The sequence below is a fragment of the Ursus americanus genome, chromosome 5 (assembly GCF_024610735.1).
Source record: "Ursus americanus isolate L20-20 chromosome 5, mUrsAme1.1.p, whole genome shotgun sequence".
NCBI lineage: Eukaryota > Metazoa > Chordata > Mammalia > Carnivora > Ursidae > Ursus > Ursus americanus.
Window position 1 is genome coordinate 51,847,158 of NC_142131.1, and position 15,693 is coordinate 51,862,850.

At 50.6% G+C, this 15,693-nt stretch overlaps 1 protein-coding gene across 1 annotated transcript; it reads left to right on the plus strand.

Annotated features, from left to right (window-relative positions):
* Positions 1-452: 452 nt before the first annotated feature.
* On the plus strand, positions 453-15,260 carry PCDH12 (protocadherin 12). The gene is made up of 5 exons (XM_045794407.2): positions 453-532; positions 1,004-4,281; positions 7,337-7,434; positions 9,375-9,526; positions 13,612-15,260. Exons 2-5 carry the CDS (start codon positions 1,402-1,404, stop codon positions 14,085-14,087), a joined length of 3,606 nt encoding a protein of 1,201 aa, XP_045650363.1. The 5' UTR covers positions 453-532; positions 1,004-1,401; the 3' UTR covers positions 14,088-15,260.
* Positions 15,261-15,693: the final 433 nt, after the last annotated feature.

The window sequence follows — 15,693 nt, forward strand, 5'->3', positions numbered from 1 at the left end:
GGGGTGGGGAGGCAGTACTGTTCATGGGACTCCGTCGTAAACAGCAGTGGGGAGAAAAGAATCAGGGGAAGGGAAGGATAAGGAGAGGAAGGCGTGGGAGAGGGACAAGTATAAAAATCTCTGAGGCAGGGGAGCTGAAGGCTGGGGATTCCCCCAGATAGGGACTCAGGCTGGACCAGATGCAGAGAACAATGGGCCTCCAGGCCGGGGAGCAAGAAGGGAAGGGGGAGGGAAGCCACATGGTCAGGTCAGAGAGATCCCAGCGCTTCAGGAGCCAAGGCCATGGGCACCCTCATGGGTCTGTGTGGGCAGGGACTGCCCCGGGGCCAGTGCAAGAGCCAGAGCTACAAGACGAGACCAGCTATTCAGTTCTCAACACCCACCGCTCACAAAACGTCATTGCCTGTGCCTCTGAGCCAGGACCTGGCCCTTCATGCATCATTTCATTTGTCCTCACAATTTCCTGCTGTGAGAGCTACTATTCTTATCCCCATCCACACTCTAACGATGAAGAGGTGGAAGCCCAGAGAGGGTAAGTGACTCGTCCCACATGACCCAGCTGGTAAATTGCGGAGTCAAGATTTGAACCCAGGCAGTTTGGCTCTGATGGCCACTCTCTTAATCACAGCTGCTTCCTGAGAGACAAAAATGGATGATCAGGGCAGAGTCAGGACTTAGAGGTAGATCAGTATGGGGAAAAGACCGGAATGGGAGAGGAATAATGGGGATATGAGGGAAACAAAGACAGCCTCAGAAAGGAGAGACAGGGAGCATGACATGCCCAGGAGGGGTATCGGCGGCAGGCTCAGGCTCAGGCTCTCTGCCCACTTGCCTACACAGCGGATCCCTTTCCCTCAGGGCTGCCTTGCTTGGATAGCACCTTCCCCTCGGCCTGTCCCAGGAGCCCTGGCCCATCCTCCTCCGTGGCAGGCCCCTCGGGCTTCACGGGAAGCCCTCTTTCTCTAATTGGCATTGAAACTTACAGCCCTCCCTTTTCCTGTAGGTGGGGTTTCCATAGGAAAAAGCTGCTTCTCCATTTCCCCAGCCCAGCAACTGTTTGGAAGTCAGATCCCCACATCCTGCTTAACTGGGTCAAGTCCCTCTTGGACCGGCTCTTGTCCATCATTTACTGAAAGGGACCCACGGGTGCCCCTGTGCGGTGTGTCCTTTGGCAATTTCACTTCATCAGTGCTTGGACCTCTGAGATCTCTTCAGATGAAGATGGCCTTGCCTGGGAATCCTGCTACTTCCATCATCATCTAATTATGGGACGAGGCTGTGACAGCAGGTCTGGGGGCAGGAGAACGGGGCTAATCAAGCCCCTCAGCAAACACTGGAGGACTTGCCTCGCCTTTGAAGAACTGTAGTGCTTTCTGAGGCTGGCCCATTCTGGCGGTAAGCATGATGCGACTTCTGCCACTTCTGCTGGGGCTTTTGGGGTCAGGTGGCTACTTGTTCCTTCCAGGGCACAGTCAGGAAGTGGCCACTCTCACTGTGAAATACCAAGTGGCAGAAGAGGTGCCGTCTGGCACGGTGATAGGGAAGCTGTCCCGGGAACTGGGCTGGGAGGAGAGGCACGGGCAGACGAAGGCTGCCTTCCAGGTCCTGCAGCTGTCTCAGACTCTCCCCATCCAGGTGGATCCTGAGGACGGCCTGCTTAGCACAGGGAGGCGGCTGGACCGAGAACAGCTTTGCCGGCAGCAGGATCCCTGCCTAGTTTCCTTTGACGTGCTTGCCACGGGGGATTTGGCTCTGATCCACGTGGAGATCCAGGTGCTGGACATCAATGACCATGAGCCACAGTTCCCCAAAGGTGAGCAGGAGCTGGAAATCTCTGAGAGTGCCTCTCTGCGCACCCGGATCCCCCTGGACAGAGCCCTGGACCCAGACACTGGCCCCAACACCCTGCACTCTTACACGCTGTCTCCCAGCGAGCACTTTGCCCTGGATGTCATCATGGGGCCCGATGAGACCAAACATGCAGAACTTGTGGTGGTGAAGGAGCTAGACCGGGAAATCCACTCATTTTTTGATCTGGTGCTAACTGCCTATGACAGTGGGAACCCCCCCAAGTCAGGCACGAGCTTGGTCAAGGTCAATGTCCTGGACTCCAATGACAATAGCCCTGTGTTTGCCGAGAGCTCACTGGCACTAGAAATCCAAGAAGATGCTGCTCCTGGTACCCTCCTCATAAACTTGACTGCCACGGACCCTGACCAAGGCCCCAATGGGGAGGTGGAATTCTTCCTCAGTAAGCATGTGCCTCCAGAGGTGCTGGACACCTTCAGTATCGATGTGAAGACGGGCCAGGTGATTCTGCGTCAACCCCTAGACTACGAAAAGAATCCTGCCTATGAGGTGGATGTCCAGGCAAGGGACCTAGGTCCCAATCCCATCCCAGCCCACTGCAAAGTACTCATCAAGGTTCTGGATGTCAATGACAATGCCCCGAGCATCCACATCACATGGGCCTCCCAGCCATCACTGGTGTCAGAAGCTCTTCCGAAGGATAGTTTCATTGCTCTCGTCATGGCAGATGACTTGGACTCAGGAAACAATGGTCTGGTCCACTGTTGGCTGAGCCAAGAACTGGGCCACTTCAGGCTGAAAAGGACCAACGGCAACACATACATGCTGCTAACCAACACCACACTGGACAGAGAGCAGTGGCCCAAATATACCCTCACTCTGCTGGCTCAAGACCAAGGACTCCAGCCATTATCGGCCAAGAAACAGCTCAGCATTCAGATCAGTGATGCCAACGACAACGCACCTGTGTTTGAGAGGAACAGGTATGAGGTCTCTACTCGGGAGAACAACCTACCTTCTCTTCACCTCATTACCGTCAAGGCTCATGATGCAGACTTGGGCATAAATGGAAAAATCTCATACCGTATCCAGGACTCCCCAATTTCTCACTTGGTAGCTATTGACTCAGACACAGGAGATGTCACTGCTCAGAGGTCACTAGACTATGAACAGATGGCCAGTTTTGAGTTCCGCGTGATTGCAGAGGACAGGGGCCAGCCCCAGCTTGCATCCAGCGTCTCTGTGTGGGTCAGCCTCTTGGATGTCAACGACAATGCCCCAGAGGTGATTCATCCTATACTCAGCGATGGAAAAGCCAGCCTCTCTGTGCTTGTAAATGCCTCCACAGGCCACCTTCTGGTGCCCATTGAAACTCCTAATGGCTTGGGTCCAGCGGGTGCTAACACACCACCACTGACAAGCCACGGTTCCCGGCCATTCCTTTTGGCCACCATCGTAGCAAGAGATGCAGACTCGGGGGCAAATGGAGAGCTCCTCTACAGCATTAGGCATGGGAATGAAGCCCATCTCTTCGTCCTCAGCCCCCACCTGGGGCAGTTGTTCATCAACATTACCAATGCCAGCAGCCTCATTGGGAGTGAGTGGGAGCTGGAGATCGTGGTAGAAGACGGTGGCAGCCCCTCCTTGCAGACCCAAGCCCTGTTGAGGGTCTCGTTTGTCACCAGCGTGGATCACTTGAGGGACTTGGCCCGTGAGCCTGGGACCCTGAGCACATCGATGCTGACAGTGATTTGCCTGGTCGTACTGCTGGCCATCTTTGGGTTGATCTTGGCTCTGATCATGTCCATCTGCAGGACGGAGAAGAAAGACAACAGGGCCTACAACTGTCGGGAGGCTGAATCTACCTACCGCCACCAGCCCAAGAGGCCCCAGAAACACATTCAGAAGGCAGATATCCACCTTGTGCCTGTGCTCAGGGGCCAGGCGGATGAGCCTGGCGAAGTCGGGCAGCCCCACAAGGAAGCAGGCAAGGAAGGGATGATGGAAGCAGGCTGGGACCCCTGCCTGCAGGCCCCCTTTCACCTCACGCCTACACTGTATAGAACCCTGCGTAACCAAGGCAACCAGGGAGCACAGGCTGAGAGCCGTGAGGTGCTGCAAGACACTGTCAACCTCCTTTTCAACCATCCCAGGCAGAGGAACGCCTCCCGGGAGAACTTGAACCTTCCTGAGTCCCAGCCTGTGATGGGCCAGCCACGCTCAAGGCCCCCGAAGGTTATGGGCAGCCCCACAGGGAGGCTGCCAGGAGACCCAGGCAGTGAGGAGGCCCCACTGAGTCCACCGGCCTCCTCGGCAACTCTGAGGCGGCAGCCGAATCTCAACAGCAAAGTGACCCCCGAGAAAGAGTCGGGTCCCCGTCAGATCCTGCGGAGCCTGGTCCGGCTATCTGTGGCTGCTTTTGCGGAGCGGAACCCCGTAGAGGAGCTCACGATGGATTCTCCTCCTGTTCAGGTACCGGGGTGTGGGAGGCTCTCTCTGTGGTCACCCCTGGACCCACCATGTCAGACACCCCCATTACCCTTACAGTCATCACATTCATTCCTTAGGCTGTCCAGGGACTTTATGGTACGCTGGATGCAGTGGGGGAGGGCACAGCTCAGGGGTTAACAAAATCTAGCTGTGTGATCCTGGGCATCTTACTAACTATCTCTGAGCCTTCATTTCCCTATCTATAAAATAGAGATGATGGTAAAAGCATGTGCCTTGCAGAGTTGTCCTGAGGATTTGATCAGTTAATTCCTATAAAGCACGTACTCAGTGTGCCTGGCACAAGAAGACACCCAGCAAAAGGCACATTTAAGAATACAAGCTTTGGGACAAGGCTGCCTGGGTTCAAATTCTGACTCCACCTCTTCCTAGCTGTGAACCACAGGAATGTTCCTCAGCTTCTCTGTTGAAGATATCTATGTTAATAGCACCCATCTCCTAAATTTGCCTGAAGACGAAATGAGTGCACTTAAAGCCTAGAATAAGGTCCGGCACATAGTCGGCACTCAGCAAATGGTTACAGTGACTTCTGCAAAGCTCTTCGTCTCCCCCTGCCCTCTTCTCATCTGGGCAGCCTTCCTATGAAGCAGGCCAGCATGGGCATCATTGCCCCTGGGCTCGGGGGCTGCATTTGACTTGCCTGAGACTAAGTGTGTTGGCTAGACCTGCAGAACGGGGCAGTGGAAACAACCTCAGAACTTGGGAATCTGATCTGGGTTCAAATTTCAGCGTAGCCACTCAGTAGCTGGGCAACCTTAGGCAAGTCTGTCCAATATCAGAGCCTCATTTTCCTCAAATGGCAATTACGATGCCAAACTTACCCTGTGCTACCTCCCAGGGGTTGAGGATTAAATGGAATAATGAAAGACAAAGCATCTAGTGACCTAGCATTTACTAGACAAAAATGGGAAATCTTTTTCAGAGACGGTACCTGATCTCACACCCATATCCATTCCTCTACACTTCAGATAACTGTCCCTGTGCCAGGCTGCCCACTCCGGGCACATGTCTGTTTGGCCAGGCAGTCAACTCAGGTTTCCTGTGGAGCAAGGACACAGCTTCCTTCCCCCACATCCTCCCCAGGAAGCCACCTGGAGAGAGCCCCACTGCTGTCTTAGGAGTCTTGCCCTGAGCCCTATGTAGCCCCAGAGGTTGCCCAGAGCCATTCATTCGTTCGTTCATTCATTCATTCATTCATTCTTCAAATGCTTACTGAGTGAGCTTTAGGAGCCAGACATTGTGCTGTTTGTTGGTGAACAGAGACAGCTGAGAGCAGGAACTGGGGGTGAACTCACTGAGGTGATGGAAAGAAGAGTGCCCGGCTGGGATCAATGTGAGGGTAAGAGGCAACTTACCTAATGCTCATGTTTTTCCAGCAGCACAGTGCCACAGGGAGTCAGATCTGGGTTCAAATTCTAGCCCTGCCACTAACTGATGTGTAGTCCCTCTGAGCCTCACGTTCCACATCTGTAAAATGGGTATGATGGTAACTTTTCCCTAGGGTTATTAGAAGAATTAAATGAGATTATACACCACCCTACAGTTATTAAGTGCTTGTCAAAATATCTATTAATAAATGAATCATAGGGACACCTGGCTGGCTCAGTCAGTGGAGCACGTGACTCTTGATCTTGGGGTCATGGGTTTGAGTCTCACAGTGAGCACAGAGATTACATTTAAAAAAAAGTTTAAATAAATAAATTATATACTTTCACTCATTTAATCCTTATAACTACAACCACATGGACCTTGTTATTATTCCCTTTTTACTGCTAAGGAAACTGAGGCTCAAAATGCTTAGGTAATTTCTCGAAACCGTCCAGATGAAACTGGGGCAGGGGCAGATTTAGGATTTGAATTCGAGTCTGACTGATTCCACAGTCTGCATTCTAACCATGAAGCCACCGTGAATGGCAGCACTATGCTCAGGCTGTGGCACTCAGGGAGTGTTCCTGAACTATCTATCAGCTAACACTTGGAAGAGTGGCAGGTGCCTTAGGAGGGCTTCTGGACCTGAGTCAGGAAATGAGATGTGCCCTGAGGCAGGCAACTGGGCCCCAGCCCTCTTCCAACTGTCCTCTGAGGTTGGCACTTTCTAGCTGGAGCTGCCCAGAGAGGCTGAGTGGGCCTTCTCCAGGAAGACTGGGGGTAGGCCCAAGAGCCAGAGGCTAAGAATAACAACCCATAGTCCTTGCATTCTCTTTTAAATTCTCAAACCACTGGGTTAATTAATCCTGACCACCCTGTGAAGAAGGCTGGAAGGGTATTTCCAGCTCCAAATTAGAGATGAGGAAACTGAGGTCTGAGTATGTCTAAAAACCTGCCTGACATTACACAAACTAGAAATGACCTTGAACTAGAACTTGGCCTCCCAAGACTTGGTCTGTTGCCTTTGCCTTCACAAGGCCCTGCAGGGTGTCGCCCTGACATCTTGTCCAACCCCTGTCACATTCCCCAGCCTCTCTGAACCTCCACCATCTCCCGGACTTTCAGCCTGCAGTGCCTTCTGTTTTCATTCACACTCTTGTTGAATGAATGAAAGAATGAATAAATGAATGATTGAATGATACCATTTTGCTTTCTCCGCAGCAGAGTCTTGCATCTGGCCCCACCAAAATTGGCTGAGTGTTTGAGTACTGCTGAAGGTGGGGAAATAACTCCTTAAGATAATCCTTATCAAAGTAATAATGAATTTATGATCAGGAAATGCTTTTTTCAGCCCCATCCCACAGATTCCAGCAGGAGCAGGTCACTCGGAATGAGAACGAGGGGTGGGCCCAGGGGGTCCTTCTTCTCTCCCTCAGACACCCAGGTCCTGTGGTGACATGACAAAGCAAGGATCCTGCCTGCACAGGTCCCTGCCTCCGTCACTGTTCACCATCCCCCATCTGATCACACAAACATCTGAAGCTGGAGGAAAGACTATAAAAAGAAAGCGCCGGCATTGAGGGAAACATCCGGCAAGGAAGTGTGCTGGGTCGGAATTGTGTGGAGTCAACAGATTTTTCCTGTCTTGCAGCAAATCTCCCAGCTGCTGTCCTTGCTGCATCAGGGCCAATTCCAGCCCAAACCAAACCACCGGGGAAATAAGTACTTGGCCAAGCCCAGCGGCGGCAGGTAAGCAGCACATGGACCCACAGGCTTCTCAATCCCCCCACCGGCTTGCCTTCACCCCTGGAGCCTCTGTGATCTGAGGAAGAGTGAGCACATCCCAGACAGAGGCCCCCTGGGAGAGCAGCGGACAGCATCCATCCCCCCGTCCCAGGCAGCGTGGTCCTGGAGCAACTGTATTTATAGTATTTACAGGACCCAGAGTTTCTAAGGAAATGACTTCATCCCTGAGGCTCTATCTGTCCCCTGATTGCAGAGGTGCTAGGCTATGGGCTTTAAATGTGTAACTTTCAGCTTTCTTTGTCTTGACCCTTCAACATAATATGAAGGTTCCCTAGCTAAGGACATGAGTGTGTGGGTGTGTTCTTTTGGGCAGTCCTAGAATTAAAGAGAGCCCGAGAGGACATCTAACCTAACTCCTTTTCGTTACACATGTAGAAACTGGGGCTCTAAGTAGTTTGATACAACCCAGCTATGTTCAACTTGAGCAAGCCAGGTAAATCCTTGGGGCCTCAGTTTCTCACCTGTAAAACGGAGGTCACCACACTTCCTTGCAGTGATGGGGTAAGGACTTAACGATCAGATGTATTTTAAGCCCACAGCCCAGTGACTGGCATATAGAAGGTGTATGACCGATGCTAAGCCCTTTCCTCCTAAAGTGACTTTGTTCAAGGTCACATAGCCAGTGAGTGTCAAAGCTGGGAGCAGCTCGGGGCACCTGACTCTAGGTTTGGTGCTCTTGCCTTGACAAGTCGTAGCTTCTTTTCGGCAAAGATGGTGGGAGTTAGCGTAGAGCTGCAGTCAGTGCACACACTCATCAGCCCAGATTTGAATTTTTGCTCTGACACTTAATCCATGGGCAAGGTGCATAATTTTCACAAGTCTTGGTTTTCTTATTTGGAAAATGGGAATGATAACAGGAGAACCCCTTACAGAGATGAAAAGTTTAAGGATAAGGTGCATATACCTTGCAAAGCATAAGGCCCGACTCAGAGTAACTAACTGCCTAATAAACGTTAGTTATTGTCATCATCACTTGCAAATTTGCCGCCTCCCTACTGATCCCTTCCTGGCAGCAGAAATGGTCACAGAAAAAAAGCAGAAAGGACCCCAGACCTTAAAGCCCTTCTGGGAGCCTTCCCACCCACTGGAATGTGGGGCCAGACCTGCCCCCCCACACACACTGAGGCAGTTCCAGGAACTGGCCTCCCCCACGTGGCAGGCAGGGTCTGTGGGAGGGAGGGGCCAGGGTGGAGACAGCAGGAGTCAGGGAGAGTCTGAGTGGCTTTCTGATGCCTCACCCCAGCTGCATCCTCTTTCGCCCTGCTATGCTGGTCTGGGATTTGGCCTCAAATAGGGAGTAGGGAATATTCAGTCAGTTTGTCCACCAAGTATTTATGAAGCACCTACTATGTGCCAGGCCCTGTTTTGAGCACTGGTGACCGGGGAATGAGACAGACAAAAATTTCTGCTCTCACTGGAGCTCATACTCAGACGGATGGAGGTGGATGGATAGATGGATGGACAGATGACTGCATTGTCTCAGTCAAAGTTACTTACAGTCCGACTCTGGGCCAGGCAATGCAAAGGAATGGGAAGGACAATGGTGAATAATGGTATCAATGCAAACATTGTTTCTTCTATTTGCTGAGTGCTTGTGAGGTGCCAGATCCTAGCTTCTATACAGACACTGTCTCATTTCGCCTGAGACAAAAGACGGGTGTTATTGATTACCTCCATTTTACAGACGAGGCAACAGATGCAAATCAGGCAGGAGGCCTGGGACCGGTAACCCAGGCTGGTCCGAGTCTGAGGGCTGGGCTGCGTATCCACCTCCTCGTGTGGACGGATGAATGCTGGCAGGAGTAGAAGAATGTTCATGAGCAGGAATGAATGAATCAGTGTGTGAACTTCCTCACTGGTGAACCGGCTGGCTTCCTTTGCAGGAGCACCATCCCAGACCCCGATGGCCCAGGTGCCAGGGCTGGTGGCCAGGCAGAACCAGACCAGGAGGAAGGGTGCTCGGATCCTGAGGAGGACCTGTCTGTGAAGCAGCTGCTAGAAGAAGAGCTGTCAAGCCTGTTGGACCCACACACAGGTAAGGACTCCTCAGGACCTCGCTGAGCCTGCTTCTGCCCCCCGCGGTCCCCTCGCATCTCCAGGCGTCAGACTTCTCCACAAGAGAACACAGACATTTTGTTTCTGGGCAGGAATATCAGCAACTTTACTTTCCCTAATGCTTCAGACAGTCTTCATTTGTTTAAAGACCAGATTCTACTTCGATGATTCATTTAAAAAATCCTAAGAATAGTAAATGAGCTCTTGGTGTGTGCCAGGTACTAGGAAGCATCTTATACACATTAGCTCAGTTAAGCTTTCAGACTGTCTTTGGAGGTAGATGTTAGGAGCTCCAATTTAGAGAGAAGCAAACTGAGGCTCAGAGAAGTACCACAGCCTGTCCAGAGTCACTCAGCTCATCAGTGACTGAATGCCTGCCTGCCATCAGGAGACCTCCCCTTAATTCCTAAAAAGCTCGTTTGTGTTTCTTTCTTTCTTTCTTTCTTTCTTTCTTTCTTTCTTTCTTTTTTTTTTAAGATTTTATCCATTTATTTGACAGAGAGAGAGCACAAGCAGGGGGAGGGGGAGAAGCAGACTCCCCACTGAGCAGGGAGCCTGATGTGGGACTGGATCCCAGGACTCTGGGATCATGACCTGAGCTGAAGGCAGACGCTTAACCGTCTGAGCCACCCAGGCGCCCCCCCCCCCCCCGTTTGTGTTTCTTTGGTGGGTTTAAATACCCTTCTATCCTGAGAACTGAATCAACTCTTCAATGTGTTAACATTTCTAACTGAAACCAAAATAATATTTTCTAGAGAAACAATTCGTTTTGACAATAAGTACGTAATCTGGACTTTAATTCAAGAACGTGCTAGCTGGGGCACCTGGGTGGCTCAGTCAGTTAAGCATCTGACTTTGGCTCAGGTCATGATCTCAGGATCCTGGGATCAATGCTGCCCCTCCCCCCACCTCTGCCTTCAGCGGAGGGTCTGCTTGTGCCTCTGCCCCTCCCCCAACTTGTGCTCCCTCTCTCTGTTTCTCTCTCAAATAAATAAATAAAATCTCTTTAAGAAGTAAAATAAAATAATAAAATAAAATTTAAAAAATTAAAAAAGAATGTGCTAGGTGGACACTGGTCAGCCTCCTTTAGGTCACGCACCATACCTCTGTCCATCCCTACACTGTTGTTTTCTGATTCTGTAGTTTAAAAATCTGTTTCTCAACTAGCCATATCCTATGTGCTCCATCTGGCTGCAAACACACTGAAAGTATGGCAGGGACTTCCTTTTCCTTGGTTAAAAAAACATAGCTAACATTTATTGAGAGCTTTCTATGCGCTAGTCCCTGTTCTATGTTCCTCATGAGAAAATCTTATGAGATAGGAATTATTCATTATCACCATTTCATAAAGGAAAAAAACGGAGGGGCAAGGTTGTTTAATAATTTTCCCAAGGTTGTGCAGAAAGTGGTTACTAACATTGGCAATGTGGCTCTAAATTAAAAGTAAGTAAAATTAAATCTAATTAAAATTAAGTCAAATGAAAAATTCAGTTCCTCAGTTATACCAGCCACATTTTAAGCACTCAGTAGCCACATACGGTTAGTGGGTATTGCTTTGGACAGCACATATACAAAGTTTTGTAGGACAGTATTGTCTAGAATCTGCAACTGTAAGGCCAATACAGTAGCACACATATGAAAATGGCTAGTCACAATCAAGATGTGATAGATGGGGGCCCCTGCCCAGCTTAGTGGCCATTGCACACAACCCCTGATCTCAGGGTCATGAGTTCAAGCTGCACGTTGGGCATACAGATTACTTTTAAAAGAAAAAAAAAATCTTGAAAAAAAAATCATCTTCAAGCCCCATGTTGGGCATAGAGCTTACTTAATAAAAATAAAATAAAAAGCATAAAAAAGTGTAACTTATTATTTAAAAAAAAGATGTGATAAACATATAAAACACACTTCAGATTTTGAAGACTTCAGGTGAAAAAAGAATGTAAAATATCTCATTAATTTGAAAAATATTCATATTCAGGTGAAATGATATTAAGTTTAAAAATGTTTTACAAACTGATTTCACCTTTTCTTTTTACTTTTTTAACATGCCTCCTAGAAGATTTAAAATGACCTCTATGGCTCACATTAGATCTGTACCAGCCAACTCTGGGCTGGAACCTGTGTGCTCAGCTCCCACATGGTCCTGCTTCTTCACAGCACAGAGGGCATGGAGGATGCTGGCGGATGATGAGGGCAGCAGAGATAGAAAAGCCTGTGTTGCTCACAGGGCAGAGGGCTATTGGTAAGCTTGCTGACCCCAGGGGTCATGGCTGCATCCATCTGATGATGTGATGAGGACAACATTTTAACGGTTGCATGAGCTCAGGGAATGCTCACAGCAACCTGACAAGATGAGTTCTACTATTTCACCACTTTATGAGAGACAAAGGAGGCACAGAGAGGTTAAACAATTTTCCCAAGGTCACACTGCTCATAAATGGCAAAGGTGGGAAATCAAGCCCAGATGAGCCCAGCGTCCACCTGCCTTCGGGTGGACTTACCAACGCTTTTCAGCCATTCTCACACACTCCAGCAATTTTCTCATTCCAAGCTTCATAAGCTCTCTGACCCTGGTACAAAGGCCTGATTCTGTAACCAAAAGAGTTTCAACCTTATTGCCCCCAGAATCTCAGGGAACTAAGGTTTACATTCTCCCAAATGCCCAGGGTTAATATTTATGTTCACTGAGTCATTCAAGAAATGCTCACTAAGTCCCAGGCGTGGGCTGGACCAGGTGGGAAGAGGCCTGCCCTGCCTCACAGCTTCACCCTGACAAGGCAAGACGGAGACTCATTTATCAATATAAACAGCCATTAGCTGTATTTTGGAATAACTGTTCCAAATTACAAAAATAATATTTGGTTAAGGTAGAAAAATGTAGGTAAACGAAGAGAGAATAAATCACTTCTGTCCAGGGGTAATTCAGTTAACATTTTGACATAGTCTTGTATTACATGCAGATTTTAAAGCAGCTCACCTTAGGCAAACATTAAACACATGCTAAAGTGCATGTTGTACCTTTTTTTTTTTTTTAAAGGTAGAGTTTCTTAACCATGAGACTTAGCCTTGCTCTCTTTGGCTTGGCCTCTACCATCCGGCCTAGGGCTAGTTTTTTGAGATAGCATTTTTGTTGAAGAGATGGGGGAAAGGAAAAGTGTGATGGTGGCATTAGAGATCTAGGGGACAGTTTTTCATTGCTCCGTCCCCTTCCTGGGGCAGTGCTTAGGCAGACAGCCCCTTCCGAGCCTGCCTCTAGGCCTGGGTTTCCTGCAGCTTGAGAAGCAAAGGTTGGGGAGTTTAGGGCATGGTGACAGCACCGACATTCCTAGGCCTGGGGAAGCCGGAGGCCGCAGGTGTGCACCCGGAGCTCCCTGGAGGAAATGGAGGGAAGCTACGCAGAGAGTGGGGAGGAGGGTACAGGGATATGGGGCTAGAAAGTCATTAGATTTGGGGTCAAATCTGGGCTTGGTTGCCTAGCAGATGGGTGATTCAACTTCTTGGAACTTTGTTTCCTCATCCGTAAAATGGAATAGCACTCTTTACTTCAAAGGTTTGTGCTGAGGTTAAATGAGAGAATCACATCAATTGCTTGGCGTGGAAGCACTTAATAAATGGTCACTATTACTATGAATAGAAACAGATGGCAGCACCAAGCCAGGAACCCCAGCCTCGGCTAGGAAAAGGGATGTCCCCCCATCCGCAGCTACAAGTGCCCTGAGGGAGTGAAAATCCTGGCTGTACCGCAGTGGGTAGAAGACATCTACCCTGAAACACGGCCGGATCGGGAATTTCTTTCAGAAAGGGCCAATTTCTAATTCTAGGCGTCCTTCCTCCTCGCGCCTCCTCCCCACTCAGATCCTGTGGGTACTTCAGTCGGCAGCCTTCCTGCTCAACGAGCTTCCCTGTCAGGGCCTCTTCCTTCCCGTCCCCCTCTGGCCTCCCCTCTGTCCCCCGCCATTTTCCTTCCCTCCTTTGTCCGGAGCCCTTGCCCACAGCCCCACCCCCGGCTGCCCGGCCCTGCCCTGGGCCCGGGTCTCACTGGCTCCCCTCCTCCCTGTGCAGGCCTGGCCCTGGACCGGCTGAGCGCCCCCGACCCGGCCTGGATGGCGAGGCTCTCTTTGCCCCTCACCACCAACTACCGCGACAACGTGTTCTCACCAGACACTCCGGCCGTAGAGGAGCCGAGGACCTTCCAGACGTTCGGCAAGGCGCCGGGGCCTGAGCTGAGCCTGACAGGCACGCGGCTGGCCAGCACCTTCCTCTCGGAGATGAGCTCGCTGTTGGAAATGCTGCTGGAGCAGCGCTCCGACGTGCCCGTGGAGGCCGCCTCCGAGGTCCTGCGGCGGCTTTCTGTCTGCGGGAGGACCCTCAGTCTGGACCTGGCCACCAGCGGGGCCGCGGGCACGGAAGGACAGGGGGGTCCGGGTGGAAGGAAGGGGGCCGAGGACAGGACTGGCAGCAGCAGCAGCAGCATTGGCAGGGGCCTGTGGATCCAGGAACCAGGGGCCCTGGGAGACGTCAGGGAGCCCAGGCCCTGAGGATCCTGGGACAGGAGCTGCTTTCTAAAATCTTTGAACTCACGGTCCAGAGGTGGCCCAAGAACTTTAGGGTGACCGATGGTGCCCCCCAGAGGAGGCAGGGGCCCCACGACTAATAGCTGGCTGATTAAAGCAGCCCCTTGTTAGGGGCTGGCTCTGCCTGTGAATTTATTGGAGGACGGAGACATTTGTGGCTGAAATGAGTGTTTGCTGGCAAAACACGTGTAGAGCACAGAGGGTCAGTCCTCCTGTGGAACAGATGCCCAGGCGTGACCTAAGCAAGAAAGGAAGGCCTCATTGCATACTTGAGGGTGGGGGCTGGATCCTGGGGTGCCAGGCAAAGCTCTCTGACCTACTAATAAAGGAAAAGCACTGGCTCATTCTCCTGTGTGCACCTGTCAAGAGGGGGAGGGAAGAAACACAGAGTGAGGGTTCCTGGTCGCCCATTCCCTGGCAGGAGGGTATGCTGGACCTGGACAGGAGTAGGGCACATGGGTACACAGTGGTCAGTACACAGTGATGAACATATGGACTCTTGACCCCACTTCTCTATTGCTACATTATCAAATAATCTGCTTCTCAGCTGCAAAATTAGGGCTAAGAAAAACCTATTTATAGAATGTTTATGTGAACCAGGCCCTAGGCTTTACACTAGGATTTAATTTAATTTTCCAACAACTCTGGGAGGGAGTTGCTATCCCCATTTCACAGACAAGGACATGAAGCTTGGAGAAGCAGAGGGTCTTGCCCAAGATCAAGGGTAGAGGCAGAGGGGTGCCTGAGTGGTTCAGCTGGTAAAGCATCAGGTCAAGATCTCAGGGTCATGAGATCAAGCCCAGGTGGGGCTACTCATGCTCAGCAGGGTGTCTGCTACTTTCCCTCTCCTTCTGTCCCTCCCCCTGCACATGAATGCTCTCTCACTCTCTCTAAAATAAGTAAATAAATCTTTAAAAAAAAAAAAAAAGTAGGGGGCGCCTGGGTGGCACAGCGGTTAAGCGTCTGCCTTTGGCTCAGGGCGTGATCCCGGCGTTCTGGAATCGAGCCCCACGTCAGGTTCCTCTGCTATGAGCCTGCTTCTTCCTCTCCCACTCCCCCTGCTTGTGTTCCCTCTCTCGCTGGCTTTCTCTGTCTCTGTCGAATAAATAAATAAAATCTTTAAAAAAAAAAAAAAAAGTAGAGGCAGAGCCAAGATCTGGAACCAGACTTGACCAACACCAAAACCTATGTCCTTGACCTTGACACTAGACTGCCAGCCAAGGAAAGGAAAGGAAAAGGCCCCACAGGTGAGCTTTTGCTGGTAATGGACTTGTCTGAGTTTCCCTCATGAAACACTGTTGAAAAGAATATTTCTAAAGCTGCTCAGGCCTGCACGGCTCTGCATTTCCAAGCACAAAACAAGAGGGACTTGGATCTGATTTGACGCAGGCCTGGGCCTCTGCAGGCTGCTGTCCTTTCCCAGCGATCAGCCCTTCAGGTACAGAAGTCATCTTTGCAGACCTAGCATTCGTGGGTAAATCTTCCTCTGTCGCAGCAGGTTTGGGCCTGTGAATTCAGGCCCTAGAGGACAGTGTTTGAACTGGGTCTATGAAATCGATAGTGACAGCAG

Excerpts from the sequence above, each read along its gene's own strand:
- PCDH12 (XM_045794407.2), top strand. The coding sequence starts at position 1,402 with ATGATGCGACTTCTGCCACTTCTGCTGGGGCTTTTGGGGTCAGGTGGC. Across the intron at positions 4,282-7,336 it reads TGGATTCTCCTCCTGTTCAG|CAAATCTCCCAGCTGCTGTC; the intron begins GTACCGGGGTGT and ends CCTGTCTTGCAG. Across the intron at positions 9,527-13,611 it reads CCTGTTGGACCCACACACAG|GCCTGGCCCTGGACCGGCTG; the intron begins GTAAGGACTCCT and ends CTCCCTGTGCAG.